At 48.0% G+C, this 17,991-nt stretch overlaps 1 protein-coding gene across 1 annotated transcript in view; it reads left to right on the forward strand.

Annotated features, from left to right (window-relative positions):
• The first annotated feature begins 1,720 nt into the window (after window positions 1-1,720).
• The window catches only part of LOC139388427 (calcium-binding protein 8-like), a 62,998-nt gene continuing 46,727 nt past the window's right edge, over window positions 1,721-17,991 (forward strand). The window contains exons 1-2 of the mRNA XM_071135082.1: window positions 1,721-1,775; window positions 11,645-11,769. Of these exons, the coding sequence (XP_070991183.1) occupies window positions 11,652-11,769 (118 nt within the window). The 5' untranslated portion in view covers window positions 1,721-1,775; window positions 11,645-11,651. The remainder of the gene's footprint in view (window positions 1,776-11,644; window positions 11,770-17,991) is intronic.

Consider the following 17,991-nt stretch of genomic DNA (forward strand, 5'->3'; position numbering starts at 1 on the left):
GTTTTCACCCGCAGGGGACATATCCAAATTATAGACTGTGTATGTGTCATTGGTAGAACGTCGACTACATCCGGCCGCTGTCATCGCATTCTACAACGGAACTGTTTTTCTTTGTTGAAGAATGAGATATCTTCATTAAGATTGTAATTTAGCTATTTACTGAATTTAATTCTGCATAATTCAGCTCAATTTATTTTAAGGCTACAGAAAATGTCACCTAATAATTCAAATGAATCGAACGTTCATAGCCTACATTATAATGATGTGTGTGTGTGTGTGTGTGTGTGTGTGTGTGTGTGTGTGTGTGTGTGTGTGTGTGTGTGTGTGTGTGTGTGTGTGTGTGAAAGTGAAAGAGAGAGAGAGAGACCATTGCTTCTATTTATTGCAGCATGTGTTGCGTAGTATTTAGTGGGGAGCACCTGAATTGTTGTCCACTATCAGGTAAAAACACAAGCTACAACTCCAGGCGTAGGCTAATTCACCACTGTGTGGTTTAACATTCTCACCTCTCCAGTCCATGTTTCTCTCTCTGATAAATTGGGGCAATATCGTGTCATAAACCATAAACCGGTCATAAACCATCATGGCCAAATATGTCACCTGTCATGCGCACAATCATCACAAGACAGATGAACTGTGAATATGATAATGGCTGGAGAGAGTGCGCGCGCGCGCATGTGTGTGTGCAGGGCCGGTTCCTGGCATAAGCGACATAAGTGAGGGGGCCCCCACCCAAAATATATATATGTATTTTTTTAGGAACTCCATTGGGGTCTCAACTTATTGTTAGAATAGCAGAATACACAAGGGGCAATTTCCAAATGTGGTTGTGCATCAGCAGTTTCTCTCTTGTGATGTCAGTCACTGATAGTCACTCATTTAGCCATGCCATATAACAATTTTTAGATTAGTAAATTAGTCTAGCCACTAGCCAGCTATCTAAACTTGTAGTAATCATGACTGAATACCGACAGGCTCGCAGGGCAGGTGCTCAGGGGCCCTGACTTCCAGAGGGCCCCAATTGATTTTGTTAATCACTCTCACACAGATATCATTCATATGGCATAAGTCTTGGAAAAGGGTAAAGAACTGCAGGAAATGTGCTTTAAAAATAAAATGATTTCCCTCTACCCCATGGCAAAATGGGTAGAATTGCCGTAAAACTGCACACATCTCTCTGGTGTGTGTGTGTTTGTGTGTGCGTGCGTGCGTGCGACACAACGATTGTAACGGATGGAGAAAATCCGCTATTTTCTTGTCACACTCAGGTCTCTTGGGTCGTCTTGGCAGGATGGCGCAAGTCATGGTAACAAAGAAAAATGCGAGGAGGTTATTTTCGCGGGCTGCTCTCTCCATCGGACAGTCGGTGTGTTTAGTTGCTTGGACCGTAGTACAGTAGTAGCCAAGTGTAGTGTAGGACAAAGACACAGACACTGATTGTCCTTGTAAGAATATTAGGGTTCTCTGTGCTTCTTTCAAATCACACTGTCAGAAGACCAAGGGCACTCATACACGCTCCTGCTTAAATCCTGCTTTGTGTAACGGAGACGGTAACAGACCTCTTCTCGCCCGGTGGCACACATCAGGCTGGTGATGATGGGACCGGAGAGATTCGGGCTCGTGGAGTTACCGCTGCGCCCGGTAGACGTCGCCGGTTCACCTCCCCTGGAGTTGGCGGGAGAGGATCCGCGCGCAACGGGTGACCATCACGGGATTGAGAGCCTGGCTCTAGCCTCGGTTGAGGTGCCGGTGAATGTAAACTGCAGTCCGTGGGGGTAAGAAACATCAACAAGCGGGCTATACTGACTGGTGCTGTGTGAAACCTAGGCTACTGTACTAGTCCTGTCACTGCGCAAGGTGACTTTGGTTTTTGGCTACTCGGCTACTTCATCATGACCGCTGGTTTGACAACATGTCTACTACAGTGACTGGGTGTCAACATAGTGACAGTATAGAAAGATATCACAATTTGCAGTAGCCTGTTATTCTTAATCAGGGTGTTTTCCAAAGAAAAACAACACGGGCTTTGATCCTGTTGTTATTTCCGGTGAACAGGTAGAGACCTAGTTCTGTAGGCCTATGTTCTGATAGTGCTAAAAAAAATTCAGCCAGGTCTTCTGCATTTTTACCGGAAGTAGTTGACAGTCACTAGATGGAAGTCACTGTATCCACCACTGTTGTGTCTGAGGAGAACGTGAATGTTGTGTCTGGAGATCTATATATATGGCTCTGGTTGAGCCTTATAGAGTTAGTTTCCACATGCGGATTTGGTGTTGGGTCATAATAACATAGACTACAGTTAACATGATATTTTGGAAATTTGTTGAATAACAGGGCTGAGTATGCTGTTAAAGGAGATTAAAGTTTATATTGTCAGTCCAGCTGTTTTGGCCTCCTTGCCTGTCCAGGTCAGCTGTAAGAATTCAATTGCAGGTAGAGGGACCAGGGAAACAGGGGCAGACTGGGACAAGAATTTGGCCATGGCGTTTTATCCACACCACCCAACGTCACTGTGCGAGCCGTCAACAAAATGAAGACGTTTTGAGTGAAGTGACAACGTAGAACATATAGTTACCCTTTTTTTGGGGCTGTCTAACTGATGATCGAGTCGGACCCTGTCTCTAGGCTGATGCCGCGTTTGAAATGGAATGTGAGTTTGTATGACCTCAGCTCAGCCAATCAGAAAACCGGGCCTGCCCGTCTTGGGCCGGCCTTGCCTACTGATCAGCCAAAAGCTCATCGTTATATATTAGTTTAACAGAAATTGCCTAAAAATCGTAACACTGAAATCTTAACAGGCCCACAGGCCACCTTTTTTATTGAAATAATTTTGGGGTGTGTCAATTCCGACCAGTCGACCGACTAAAAAATTGTCAAGCCCATCTAGCATTTGACAGAATTGCCAGATGGCCAATCTGCCCCTGCAGGGAAATGTTCGTTTAAAAATATATATATTTTAAAGTATTTTTCCAGTATTATTGACAGGGATAGATAGAAATGAGCAAGGAGGCAGACAGACAGACAGTACAGACAGACAGAACAGACAGTACAGACAGTACAGACAGTACAGACAGACAGACAGAACAGACAGACAGACAGACAGACAGGCAGGCAGGCAGGCCGGCAGGACAGGACAGTATAGACAGACAGACAGGACAGTATAGACAGACAGACAGACAGGACAGTAGGATGATAGTAGGATGATAGGGAGAAGACCAAAGGGCCAGGATTCCATTCCATGCGGACCGTATAGGACCGTATATGTACAGAGGGCGGTGGCCTTAACAATTCGACCAACCTCAGGCACAGGATATTTCTTGAGTATGATCACATTTAGACAACATGTTTCCCACTGGGCACAGGCATCAGTTCAATGTCTATTGATCACATTTAGACATGTTTGGATATTGGACTATCGTCAAATTATGTTAGATGTCCAGCAAGAGAAGACTTGACCAACCTGCAGGCTGCGTCAATGGTTATGTCACAGTGTGTAGGTGTATAATCAAAGATTTTTGAGTGTGTGTGTGTGTGTGTGTGTGTGTGTGTGTGTGAGTGTGTGTGTGTGTGTGTGTGTAATGGCGTGTGATAGATATTGTACCGACCTTGACCTCTCCTCCACCACTAATGCATCTTTGTCCACCGGGAACGACTAAGGTGTGAGCAACACATCTCTCTCCCTCCCCCCTCTCTTCTCTCCCTTCAATCTGTGTGGCTGCTCTGCCCCCTCTCTTCTCTCCCTTCAATCTGTGTGGCTGCTCTGCCCCCTCTCTTCTCTCCCTTCAATCTGTGTGGCTGCTCTGCCCCCTCTCTTCTCTCCCTTCAATCTGTGTGGCTGCTCTGCCCCCTCTCTTCTCTCCCTTCAATCTGTGTGGCTGCTCTGCCCCCTCTCTTCTCTCCCCAACCTCTTCTGTCTTTCTTTCTCTCCATCCTATGGGGCCTCTGCACACACACACACACACACACACACACACACACACACACACACACACACACACACACACACACACACACACACAGACAGACAGACAGACAGAGACACTCATCCTATCCTGACTGTCACTCTCCACCCCTGTTCTAAACCTGTGTTGGCAGTCTGTATCCAGACAACAATTCTATAATACATGACACAGAGGTTTCCCGCTGCAGTCTCAACCTGTCACCTCACGTCTGAGTCTGTCTGATTCCAAGCAACAGAGTTAATGTGTCCTTCTTTTCATCCCACAGCTAATTCAGAGGTTATTTTAGCATATTTTTATTGCTCTAAGCAGAGACAAGAGATAGAGGGAGCGAGAGAGGGGGAAAGATAGATATAGAGACAGGGAGAGAGTGAGACAGAGAGAGAGAGACGGATAAAGATATATATAGAGACAGGCAGACAGAGACAGATAGACAGATACAGAGAACATTGTTTAAGGTGGTTTGTGGGGGTTGTAGTTCACTGTGTGTACGGTTATAGTTCACTGTGTTTGTGTGTGGCTCGTTAGCAGAATGTGGAACATCTAGTTGCTGTGGCGACCTGAGGGCCTTCTCCGTGTACCTGAGCAAGTGGGACAGGATTAGAACCAAGAGCAGATGGGCTAAGTACCTCCCCCATAGAACACACACACACATTAACCTGCAGCCCTCACATAGACATATTCAAATGAAACATTTTAAACTTACAGTGCATTCGGAAAGGATTCAGACCCCTTGACTTTTTACACATTTTGCTACATTGCAGCCTTATTCTAAAATTGATTACATTTATCAAGTTTGAAGGTAAGACCAAGATGCAGATGGTGTCGGAGTAACAATGTTTATTACGGCAACAGGGCAGGCAAACGACAGGTCAAGGCAGGCAGGGGTCGATAACCAGAGTAGGGATAAAGAGCTGGGGCAAAGGGCTGTGAGACATGGGTTTAACTCGGGACACTTGAAAAGTGGAGTGTCTACAAAAGGGTACGGGGCAACAGAAGACGAACAGCAGAGTGACTAATAATTTTAGAGATGGGAAATGGGCCAATAAACCATGGGGGGAGTTTGCGCAATTCCACCCGGAGGGCAGATCCCAGGTGGATGGCCATACCTTCTGCCCGAGACGAAACCGGGGAGCTGGGGTCTGATGGCGATCCGCTTGTTGTCGATACCTGGAGGTGGTCTTGAGGAGGGCCGACCGGGCTCTCCTACAGGTACGACAACAGCGGCGGACAAACATCTGGGCAAATGGTACGCCGATCTCTTCCTCCTGCTCGGGGAAGAGCGGGTGCTGATACCCCAGGGAACATTCAAAAGGCGATAGGCCCGTGGCAGAGCAGGGAAGGGTGTTGCGTGAGTATTCCACCCACACAAGCTGCTGGCCCCAGGTGGTGGGGTTGGCAAGACCAGGCAGCGCAGTGTTGTCTCAAGGTCCTGGTTGGCTCGCTCTGACTGGCCATTGGACTGGGGGTGGAACCCAGAGGACAGGTTGGCCGACAGCTCAATGAGGGTGCAGAATGCCTTCCAGAACTGGGACGAGAACTGGGACCCCGGTCGGAGACCATGTCCACGGGCAGTCCATGCATCCGGAAGACGTGCTGCACCATGAGCTGGGCCGTCTCCTTGGCCAAGGGTAGTTTGGGGAGAGGAATGAAGTGGGTGGCCTTGGAAAACCGGTCGACCACAGTCAGGATGGCAGTGTTTCCCTCAGATGGGGGGAGACCCGTGATGAAATCCAGGGATATGTGGGACCAGGGACGGTAAAGGACAGGCAGAGGTTGCAGGAGGCCAGCCGGAGCTTGCCGATGAGGCTTGTTCTGAGCACACACTGTGCAAGCAACGATGTATGCGGAGACGTCAGGGACCATGGTGGGCCACCAAAAGCGTCGACGCACAAAAGCCAGGGTCCGGTGGGAACGCTGTGCCTCCCGGACCTGTTTCCCTATAACCCAGCTGAGTGCCGTTGCCAGGCACGGGGTGGGAAGGATGGTCTCCGGGGTAATAGCCGTGGGGCTATGGTCTCCCGGTCGATATGAGATGGAGAAGTTGAATCGTATGAACAGCAGGGCCCATCTAGCTTGCCTGAAGTTGAGTTGTTTGGCGGTTCGGAAATACTCCAGATTTTTGTGGTTGGTCCGTACGATGAACAGATGTTCCGCCCCTTCCAGTCAGTGCCTCCATTCCTCCAATGCCATCTTCACTGCGAGAAGCTCACGATTTCCCACATTGTTGTTTTTCTCCCCTGTATTGAGGCGATGGGAGAAGAAGGTGTACCTCCAGGTCCATAGCAGAACGCTGGGACAGGACCGCCCTCACTCCTACATCCGACGCATCGGCCTCCACCACGAACTGACGGGACGGGTCAGGATGAACCAGGATGGGAGCAGTGGAGAAGCAATGTTTGAGGTCCCATGACATGGAGAACATGTTCTTGAGGGGAGCGGGAGAAGACGAGGATGTCATCAATGTAGACGAAGACGAACCGGTTCAACATGTCAAAGAGAACATAATTTACCAGAGCCTGGAACACAGCTGGGGTGTTGGTGAGGCCAAATGGCATGACCAAATACTTGTAGTGGCCGCTGGCCATGTTGAAGGCGGTCTTCCACTCAACCCCCTCCCTTGTCCGCACCAGATGGTAGGCATTCCATAGATCCAGCTTGGAAAACACGGTGGCCTCTTGGAGTAGCTCAAAGGCCGAGGTGATGAGTGGTAGCAGTTCTTCACCGTTATGCCGTTGAGTCCCCGGTAGTCAATGCACGGCCACAGGATCTTGTCCTTCTTCTCCACAAAGAAGAATCCTGCGCTGGTGGGAGAGGACAAAGGACGTATAAATCCTGTAGCTAGGGAGTCCTCAATGTAGGTGTACATAGCCTTGGTCTCTGTTCCCGACAGTGAGTACAGTCATCCCCGGGGCGGAGTGGTGCTAGGGAAAAGGTCAATCCTGCAGTCATATGGTCGGTGCGGAAGCGAAGTGGCCCGGGCCTTGTTGAACACCTCCCGAAGGTCCTGGTTCTCCGCAGTAATGGCGGAGAGGTCCGGGGCACCTTCCGACTCCCCAGGAAGATGTCCCGGGGCAGGTTGCGCTGACTTCAGACACTGGGTGTGGCAGAACAAACTCCAGCCCATGATGGCAACAGTAGACCAGTTGATGAGTGGATCGTGTCGCTTGAACCAGAAGAATCCCAATACCATGGGAATCTGAGGAGACTTGACGAGCAGGAATTGAATAGTCTCGCTGTGATTCCCTGACACCCGTAGGTTGAGGGGAGTGGTAATATGAGTGACCCGGCCTAAAGAGTGCACGTCAAGCACACTAACATCCATGGGAGTGGAGAAGGGCTGAGTGTGGATGTTCAGCTTGGAAGCAGGGTAGCGTCCAAAAAACTCTCATCAGCCCCAGAGTCAATGAGGACCCAGAGAGATTTAGACAGCCTTCCCCACAGCCGAATGGCATAAACAGGGGTGCGAGCAAGGGAAGCAGGAAAGTTCTCCATATGGCCCACTAGAGTACTCGCTCCTACCAGTGAGGCTGGTCTCTTTAAAGGACAAGAGGACACAAAATTACCAAGAGTCCCGCAATACAGGCAACTCTTCATGTTGATCCTGTATTGCCGTTCCACTGGCGATAGCCCAGCTCTACGTAGTTGCAAAGGCTCGAGAAGCGGTGACTCAGCCGTCTTCGGCGACTCTCGGGGAAGGTCGGGATTGTCGGGGACTTCTGGGATGACTCGGAGACCAGGTGGAATCCCTGGACGTGCGAGCAAAGTCGAATTTCCTCTCCCTCTGTCGTTCCCTTAGTCGCCCATCGATTCGGATGGTCAAAGCGATGAGGGAATCGAAATCCGTAGGTAACTCGTCCTTGACCTCCTCCGAGATGCCGTGCAGGAACATATCGAACAGTGCTTCCTGGTTCCAAGCACTCTCCACTGCCAACGTGTGGAAATCAACCGCATAATCAGCCACACTGCAGGAGTCCTGCCGAAGCTGGATTCGTTTCCGGGAAGCTTCTCTCCCGGAGAGCAGGGCGTAAAAAACCTTCTTTACCTCTCCCACGAACCCCTCCAGACTAACACATATGGCCGGCTGCTGTTCCCATACAGCAGTAATCCAGGTGAGAGCCCTCCCAGACATCAGCGTGATGAGATAGGCTATCTTGGAGCAATCTGAGGGGAAGGAGGAGGGCTGAAGCTCAAGAATGAGGGTACACTGAGCTAGAAACGCCCGACAGGTGCTCAACTCTCCATTGAAGCATTCAGGAGGGAGGTAAACGGGGCTCCCAATGGTGACCCCATGGGAGGAGATGGCTTCGCGCAGCTGGCTCGGGTCTGCTGGGTCGGTCATGGCCAGTTCGTACTATCAGGTTTGAAGGTAAGACCCAGATGCAGACTGTGTCGGAGTAACAATGTTTATTATGGCAACAAGGCAGGCAAACTACAGGTCAAGGCAGGCAAGGGTCGGTAATCCAGAGGTGGGGCAAAGGTACAGGATGGCAGGCAGGCTCAGGGTCAGGGGCAGGCAGAATGGACAGGCAGGCGGGCTCAGAGACGATACAGGAAAGGGTCAAAACCAGGAGGGCGAGCGAAAAGAGAGACTGGGGAGAAGCAAGAGCTGAGACGAAAAATGTTGGTTGACTTGACAAAAAAAGAACTGGCAACAGAAAAAAAAAACAGAGTTTTCTTTGGGTATGACGCTTGGCACACCTGTATTTGGGGGTTTCTCCCATACCTCTCTGCAGATCTTCTCAAGCTCTGTCATGTTGGATGGGGAGCGTTGCTGCATAGCTATTTTCAGGTCTCTCCAGAGATGTTCAATCGGCTTCAAGTCTAGGCTCTGACTGGGCCACTCAAGAACATTCAGAGACTTGTCCCGAAGCCACTCCTGCATTGTCTTGGCTGTGTGCTTAAGGTCATTGTCCCGTTGGAAGGTGAACCTTCGCCCCAATCTGAGGTCCTGAGCGCTCTGAAGCAGGTTTTCATCAAGGATCTCTCTGTACTTTGCTCCGTTCATCTTTGCCTCCATCCTGACTAGTCTCCCAGTCCCTGCAGCTGAAAAACATCCCCACAGCATGATGCTGCCTACCACCATGCTTCATCGTAGGGATGGTGCCAGGTTTCCTCCAGACGTGACGCTTAGCATTCAGGCCAAAGAGTTCAATCTTGGTTTCATCAGTCCAGAGAATCTTGTTTCCAAACTTCTTCCATTTAAGAATGATGGAGGCAACTATGCTCTTGGGGACCTTCAATGCGGAAGAATTTTTTTGGCACCCTTCCCCAGATCTGTGCCTCGACACAATCCTGTCTCAGAGCTCTACGGACAATTCCTTTGACCTGATAGCCTGGTTTTTGCTCTAACATGCACTGTCAACTGTGGGACCTTATACAGACAGGTGTGTGCCTTTACAAATCATGTCCAATCAATTGAATTTACCACAGGTGGACTCCAATGAAAACAGGATGCACCTGAGCTCAATTTAGAGTCTCATAGCAAATGGTCTGAATACTTATGTAAATTAGGTGTTTCAGTTTTTTATTTTAAATACATTTGGAAAAATCTATGAAAGCCTGTTTTGGCTTTATATTGTGGGGTATTGTGTGTAAATTGCTGAGAAAAAAACAAACAATTGAATCAATTTTAGAATAAGGCTGTAACGTAACAAACCCGGAAAAAGTCAAGGGGTCTGAATACTTTCCGAAGGCACTGTATGTCCTCTGTTTAGGTCATCAAAGCATACCTCTACATTTCCCAGTTCTCTTACCCTTTACCCTGCATATGTTTCTCCTCTCCTCTTCTGTCCTTTCATCCTCTGCTTTTATACAAGGGATTCAAAGTCAACAGAGGAGTCTTTTCATTGTGTGGAGAGGAGAGAAAAGCAGAGGGGGGGGAAAGGGAAGAGAAGAAAGTGTGTAGACTGGCCTTCCTCTCAATCTCTCCCATCAGTAAAGAGACATGTCACTCTGTCTCTTTGTGCAACAGGCCTGTAGATATCTGTCATAGTACCGTGTATAAAAACACTCCCCTTTCTCCATCTCCTCTCAGGGATCTTTGTATGTCAGTCTCCCCCTTTCTCTGTCTTTATCTCTCTCTCTTTCTCTCTGCGGTTGATAACTCTCTTTGTCATGACGTGAGCATCGGTGCATCTGTCAGGTGGTGGGGTCGCTCAGTGAGCCACTCTGTCCCTGTGGACAGAGTGGAGGGATAGGAACAAGTCAGACACATTGACAGGAGGGTTAGAATAAATGATGGAGGGAGAGAGAGTGAGAGAAAGGGATGAAATAAAGGGGAGGGGGGGTAAAATAATATAATAATATACTGCATGGTTAATGACAAGGATGGAGGAGGTGAGGGGAGCAAGGTGGAATGGAGGGAGGGAGGGAGGGAGGGACAGCAGGGTTAGATTAAGTGATGGAGAGTGACAGGACTTTATTCAGGTTTTTTTCTCTCTGGGCCTGGTGCCTGAGACCGAAACTAAGGGAGAGGGAGGGAAGGAGGAGATGAGTGGAGGGAAGGAGCAGATGAGTGGAGGGAATGAGGAGATGAGTGAAGAGAAGGGGAGGAGGAAGGGAGATGAGTGGGGGGAAGGGGAGGGGAGGAGGAAGGGAGATGAATGGAGGGAAGGGAAGGAGGAGATGAGTAGAGGGAAGGGAAGGAGGAGATGAGTGGAGGGAAGGGGAGGAGGAGATGAGTGGATGGAAGGGAAGGAGGAGATGAGTGAAGGGAAGGGGAGGAGGAAGGGAGATGAGTGGAGGGAAGGGGAGGAGAGGAGGAAGGGAGATGAGTGGAAGGAAGGAGGGGATGAGTGGAGGGAAGGAGGAGGAGGAAGGGAGGTGAGTGGAGGGAAGAGGAGGAGGAGATGAGTGGAAGGAAGGAGGAGATGAGTGAAGGGAAGGGGAGGAGGAAGGGAGATGAGTGGGGGGGAGGGGAGGAGGAAGGGAGATGAGTGGAGGGAAGGAGAAGATGAGTGAAGGGAAGGGGAGGAGGAAGGGGGATGAGTGGCGGGAAGGGGAGGGGAAGGGAGATGAGTGGAGGGAAGGGGAGGGGAGGAGGAAGGGAGATGAGTGGAGGGAAGGAGAAGATGAGTGAAGGGAAGGGGAGGAGGAAGGGAGATGAGTGAAGGGAAGGGGAGGGGAGGGGAGGAGGAAGGGAGATGAGTGAAGGGAAGGGGAGGGGAGGAGGAAGGGAGATGAGTGGAGGGAAGGGAAGGAGGAGATGAGTGAAGGGAAGGGGAGGGGAGGAGGAAGGGAGATGAGGGGAGGGGAGGAGGAAGGGAGATGAGTGGAGGGAAGGGAAGGGGAGGAGGAAGGGAGATGAGTGGAGGGAAGGGGAGGAGGAAGGGAGATGAGTGGAGGGAAGGGGAGGAGGAAGGGAGATGAGTGGAGGGAAGGGGAGGGGAGGGGAGGAGGAAGGGAGATGAGTGGAGGGAAGGAGGAGATGAGTGGAGGGAAGGAGAAGATGAGTGAAGGGAAGGGAAGGGGAGGAGGAAGGGAGATGAGTGGAGGGAAGGGGAGGGGAGGGGAGGAGGAAGGGAGATGCGGACGAGTAGGCAGGGAGAGAGGGAGACTTGGGAGGAAGAGGTGAGGATTAGAAGGGAGGAGGGAGAGAAAGATGGAAGATGTACACTCTACTTCACACACTTATTTTTGCACACAGACCCTCAGCATTCAAACTATATGTGTGATTTTTGCAGAGAGAAGATGCCGTTCCACCACGTCAGGTCTACTCTGCTCTACACTGGAAGTCTCCTGAGCCGGACACTGTCTGAAGGGAGCGAAACCTTCCAACTCACCAGCATCTCCACAGAGGAGCTAGGAGGTCAGTGTGTGTGCATGTGTGTGTGTGTGTGTGTGTGTGTGTGCATGCTTGCGTGTTTATGTGTATGTATGTGTGTTACTGCGTGTATTGCCAATGTATTAAAATAAAAAACAGAAATACCTTATTTACATAAGTATTCAGACCCTTTGCTATGAGACTCGATATGGAGTCCACCTGGGGTAAATTCAATTGATTGGACATGATTATGAAAGGCCTGTCTATATAAGGTCCAACAGTTGACAGTGCATCTTAGAGCAAAAACCAAGCAATGAGGTTGAAGGAAATGTGCACCTGTACTGACCTCGCCTACTGGATGATAGCGTGGTGAACAGGCCGGGGCTCAGGTGGTTATGAAATATTTCTATATTTCTTAATTCCATTCTTTTACCTTTTAGATTTGTTGTTTATTGTTGTTAGATATTGCTGCACTGTTGGGGCTAGGAACATGAGCATTTCGCTACATCCGCAATAACATCTGCTAAATACTGTATGTGTATGTGACCAATAACATTTGATTTGATTTGAACAATGGTGGACATCTTGACGCAAGTGGGGAAAGCAGACTGGGATAGGGAGAGATTGAATATGTCCGTAAACACTCCAAGCAGCTGGTCATGCTCTGAGGACGCGGCTGGGGATGCCGTCTGGTCCGGCAGCAAGGGTTAACACAGTTAAATGTCTTACTCACGTCGACCATGGAGTAGGAGAGGCCACAGTCCTTGGTAGCAGGCCGCGTCGGTGCCACTGTGTGATCCTCAAAGAGGACGAAAAAGGTTTTCAGCTTGTCCGGAATAAAAATGTACTGCTGTAATTATGTACTGCTGTAATTATGTACTGACAATTATGTACCGACAATTATGTACTGACAATTATGTACTGACTCATGTACTGTTGTACTGATGTACTTATGTACTCATGTACTGTTGTACTCATGTACTGTTGTGCTGATGTACTGCTGTACTGATATACTGATGTACTGATGTTTATGAAGATTGAAGGTTCTATCACAGTGTGAGCCACAAACACACACACACACACACACACACAAACACACACAGCAGTAATACATGTGATGGCTCATACAGACATACAGCAGAGAATGTCTCTTCTGTATGGTGCTGCATACTGATAAATCATTTTGTTTTAGATGAAAGAGAGACATTGTCAATCCCATTCCCTTTGTTTGTAGAGAGAGGGAGAGAGAAAAGCTCTGGGGTTGTTTTCTGTTGAAATGGGAGGTTTACAGGCTTAGATGGGTGTTGTGACTTAACTCAAACACTCAGAGAACTGACAGAGCAAAGACAAGCGGGAGAGAAACATCTAAGACTGGATTAGTACACTGACACAGAGGAGAGGAGACACGGTGGAGAGAGTGGAGGGGAGAGGGGAGGGGAGGGGAGAGGGGAAAGAGAGAGGAGAGGAGACACGGGTGGAGAGAGTGGAGGGGAGAGGAGAGGAGACACGGTGGAGAGAGTGGAGGGGAGAGAGGAGAGGAGAGGAGAGGAGAGGGGAGGGGAGAGGGGAGGGGAGGGGAGACACATCTAAGACTGGATTAGTACACTGACACAGAGGAGAGGAGACACGGTGGAGAGAGTGGAGGGAAGAGGGGAGAGGAGAGGAGACACGAGTGGAGAGAGTGGAGAGGGGAGGGGAGAGGAGACACGGGTGGAGAGAGTGGAGAGGGGAGGGGAGAGGAGAGGAGACACGGGTGGAGAGAGTGGAGGGGAGAGGATGAGGGGAGAGAGGAGACACATCTAAGACTGGATTAGTACACTGACACAGAGGAGAGGAGACACAGGGGAGAGGGGAAAGAGAGAGGAGAGGAGACAAATCAAATCAAATCAAATGTTATTCTCCCAAATCTCCTCACACGGTGGAGAGGAGAGGGGAAAGAGAGAGTGGGAGAGGAGACACGGTGGAGAGAGTGGAGAGGAGAGGGGAGGGGAGAGGGGAAAGAGAGAGGGGGAGAGGAGACACGGTGGAGAGAGTGGAGAGAATTTGTCAGTCAGAGAATAACAAGCAGAGAGAAGTCAACAGAAGTGGGGCTCTGTGAGTCTGTAAACCAGGGCATTGAAGATTCATTGATAAAGATGAGAAATAGGGATGGGGGGGAAGCTTATGTGACTTTTTGTTGAGCAAAACGTTTTGTGGAAGGTTCTTTACTGCATACAGAACCCCGCTCAGTCAACGTTATAGAGCTATATCGAGTTTCCTTGTACAGTGCATTCGGAAAGTATTCAGACCCCTTGACTTTTTCCACATTTTGTTACGTTTTAGCCTTATTCTAAAATGGAGTCAATAGTTTTTTCCCCACATCAATCTACACACAATACTCCGTGATGACAAAGTAAAAACTGTTTTTCAGAAAAAAAGAAAAAAAAAAGATATATACAGTGGGGCAAAACAGTATTTAGTCAGCCACCAATTGTGCAAGTTCTCCCACTTAAAAAGATGAGAGAGTCCTGTAATTTTCATCATAGGTACACTTCAACTATGACAGACAAAATGAGGGAAAAAATCCAGAAAATCACATTGTAGGATTTTTAATTAGTTTTTTTTGCAAATTATGGTGGAAAATAAGTATTTGGTCAATAACAAAAGTTTATCTCAATACTTTGTTATATACCCTTTGTTGGCAATGACAGAGGTCAAACGTTTTCTGTAAGTTTTCATAAGGTTTTCATACAGTGTTGCTGGTATTTTGGCCCATTCCTCCATGCAGATCTCCTTTTTTGCCCCACTGTATATATATATAGTATAGTTTGGGGTCACTTAGAAATGTTCTTGTTTTTGAAAGAAAAGCTAATTTTTTTGTCCATTAAAATAACATGAAATTGATCAGAAATACATTGTAGACATTGTTAATGTTGTAAATGACTATTGTATGTGGAAACGGCAGATTTTTTAATGGAATATCTACATAGACGTACAGAAGCCCATTATCAGCAACCATCACTCTTGTGTTCCAATGGCACATTGTGTTAGCTAATCCAAGTTTATAATTTTAAAAGGCTAATTGATCATTAGAAAACCCTTTTGCAATTATGTTTGCACAGCTGAAAACTGTTGTTCTGATTAATAAAGCAATACAACTGTCTTTTAGACGAGTTGAGTGTCTGGGGCATTAGCATTTGTGGGTTCAATTACAGGCTCTTCTGAAACTCGTCAGTCTATTCTTGTTCTGAGAAATGAACGCTATTCCATGCGAGAAATTGCCAAGAAACTGAAGATCTCGTACAACGCTGTGTACTACTCCCTTCACAGAACAGCGCAAACTGTCTCTAAACAGAATAGAAAGAGGAGTGGGAGGCCCTGGTGCACAACTGAGCAAGAGGACAAGTACATTAGAGTGTCTAGTTTGAGAAACAGATGCCTCACAAGTCCTCAACTGGCAGCTTCATTAAATAGTACCTGCAAAGCACCAGTCTCAACATCAACAGTGAAGAGGTAACTCCTGGATACTAGCCTTCTAGGCAGAATGATGGAGGCCACTGTGCTCTTGGGGACCATCAAGGCTGCAGACAGGGGGGAAAATATATGTCATCTATTTTAGAAAAAGACTGTAACGTAACAAAATGTGGAAAAAGTCAAGGGGTCTGAATACTTTCCCGTATGCACTGTAGGCCTATTTGTCGGGAAAACTGTGAAGCGAGCCTATTGCATGTTTCTGTTTCTTTTACTAAAGAATGTGAAACAATGTTTTGTCTGTTGGCTGCTTTTCATTAAATAATGTGTCTGTTCTTTTAGGTTATGATATCAAATAAGTATCTTCATATGGGCAAACTGTTATATTTAGTAGCAAAGGCATGATACCCTTAATTTTTTGTTGTTGTTTCTCTGTAAGGCGACTAGCCACCTACCAATGTTATGAAGTTGTCTTTAGCTAGCCCAGATTGGGAACCCGTCTCCCAACCTCATAAATAGCTACCCAGAAGTAATTTCAGGCTACCAATAAAATTAGAGTAGCTAGCTTGTGTAACTATATTAGCTGATATGCCTGCTGGCAAGGCTGGTAGAATTTTAAAAAGCCATTCAAATGTAACTCTTAGCGCACGGATCCCACTACAGGGATCAAAATCGACAACATCCGGTGAAGCTGGAGCGCGCCAAATTCAAATTACAAAATTGTAATATTAAACATTCATGAACATACAAGTGTCCAACATCATTTAAAAGCTTAACTTCTTGTTAATCCAACCGTGTTGTCAGATTTCAAAAAGGCTTTACGGCGAAAGCATACCACGCGATTATCTGAGGACAGAGCGCCACACCAAAATACTTTTCCAAACCAGCACAGGCGTCACAATAGTAACAAATAGCGATAAAATAAATCACTTACCTTGGAAGATCTTTCTCTGTTTGCAATCCCAAGGGTCCCAGCCACACAACAAATGGTTGTTTTGTTCGATAAAGTCCTTCTTTATATCCCAAAAATGGCAGTTTAGTTGGCGCGCTTGATTCAGTAATCCACTCGTTCAATATGCATACAAACGAATCCAAAAAGTTACCTGTAAAGTTCACCCAAATAAGTCAAACGATGTTTCTAGTTAATCCTCAGGTACTCTAATATCTAAATAAACAATACAATTCAAGATGGAGAATAGTATGTTCAATAAGGAAGATAAATAACGAAGAGTGCGCACCTCATTCACGTGCGCAGCAAGACTACATTTCTAATGAGAGACACCTTGGAAAAACTACAACAACTCGCTCATTTTTCAAACAACAAGCCTGAAACCCTGTCTAAAGACTGTTGACATCTGCTGTTCCCACATGCTTCAAGAGGGCCACCATTGTTCCTGTTCCCAAGAAAGCTAAGGTAACTGAGCTAAACGACTACCGCCCCGTAGCATTCACATCCGTCATCATGAAGTGCTTTGAGAGACTAGTCAAGGACCATATCACCTCCACCCTACCCGACACCCTAGACCCACTCCAATTTGCTTACCGCCCAAATAGGTCCACAGACGATGCAATCTCAACCACACTGCACACTGCCCTAACCCATCTGGACAAGAGGAATACCTATGTGAGAATGCTGTTCATCGACTACAGCTCGGCATTCAACACCATAGTACCCTCCAAGCTCGTCATCAAGCTCGAGACCCTGGGTCTCGACCCCGCCCTGTGCAACTGGGTACTGGACTTCCTGACGGGCCGCCCCCAGGTGGTGAGGGTAGGCAACAACATCTCCTCCCCGCTGATCCTCAACACTGGGGCCCCACAAGGGTGCGTTCTGAGCCCTCTCCTGTACTCCCTGTTCACCCACGACTGCGTGGCCACGCACGCCTCCAACTCAATCATCAAGTTTGCGGACGACACAACAGTGGTAGGCTTGATTACCAACAACGACGAGACGGCCTACAGGGAGGAGGTGAGGGCCCTCGGAGTGTGGTGTCAGGAAAATAACCTCACACTCAACGTCAACAAAACTAAGGAGATGATTGTGGACTTCAGGAAACAGCAGAGGGAACACCCCCCTATCCACATCGATGGAACAGTAGTGGAGAGGGTAGCAAGTTTTAAGTTCCTCGGCATACACATCACAGACAAACTGAATTGGTCCACTCACACAGACAGCATCGTGAAGAAGGCGCAGCAGCGCCTCTTCAACCTCAGGAGGCTGAAGAAATTCGGCTTGTCACCAAAAGCACTCACAAACTTCTACAGATGCACAATCGAGAGCATCCTGGAGGGCTGTATCACCGCCTGGTATGGCAACTGCACCGCCCTCAACCGTAAGGCTCTCCAGAGGGTAGTGAGGTCTGCACAACGCATCACCGGGGGCAAACTACCTGCCCTCCAGGACACCTACACCACCCGATGTCACAGGAAGGCCATAAAGATCATCAAGGACATCAACCACCCGAGCCACTGCCTGTTCACCCCGCTATCATCCAGAAGGCGAGGTCTGTACAGGTGCATCAAAGCTGGGACCGAGAGACTGAAAAACAGCCTCTATCTCAAGGCCATCAGACTGTTAAACAGCCACCACTAACACTGAGTGGCTGCTGCCAACACACTGACACTGACTCAACTCCAGCCACTTTAATAATGGGAATTGATGGGAAATGATGTAAATATATCACTAGCCACTTTAAACAATGCTACCTTATATAATGTTACTTACCCTACATTATTCATCTCATATGCATACGTATATACTGTACTCTATATCATCGACTGTATCCTTATGTAATACATGTATCACTAGCCACTTTA

Source organism: Oncorhynchus clarkii, chromosome 29, assembly GCF_045791955.1.
Source record: "Oncorhynchus clarkii lewisi isolate Uvic-CL-2024 chromosome 29, UVic_Ocla_1.0, whole genome shotgun sequence".
Classification (NCBI taxonomy): domain Eukaryota; kingdom Metazoa; phylum Chordata; class Actinopteri; order Salmoniformes; family Salmonidae; genus Oncorhynchus; species Oncorhynchus clarkii.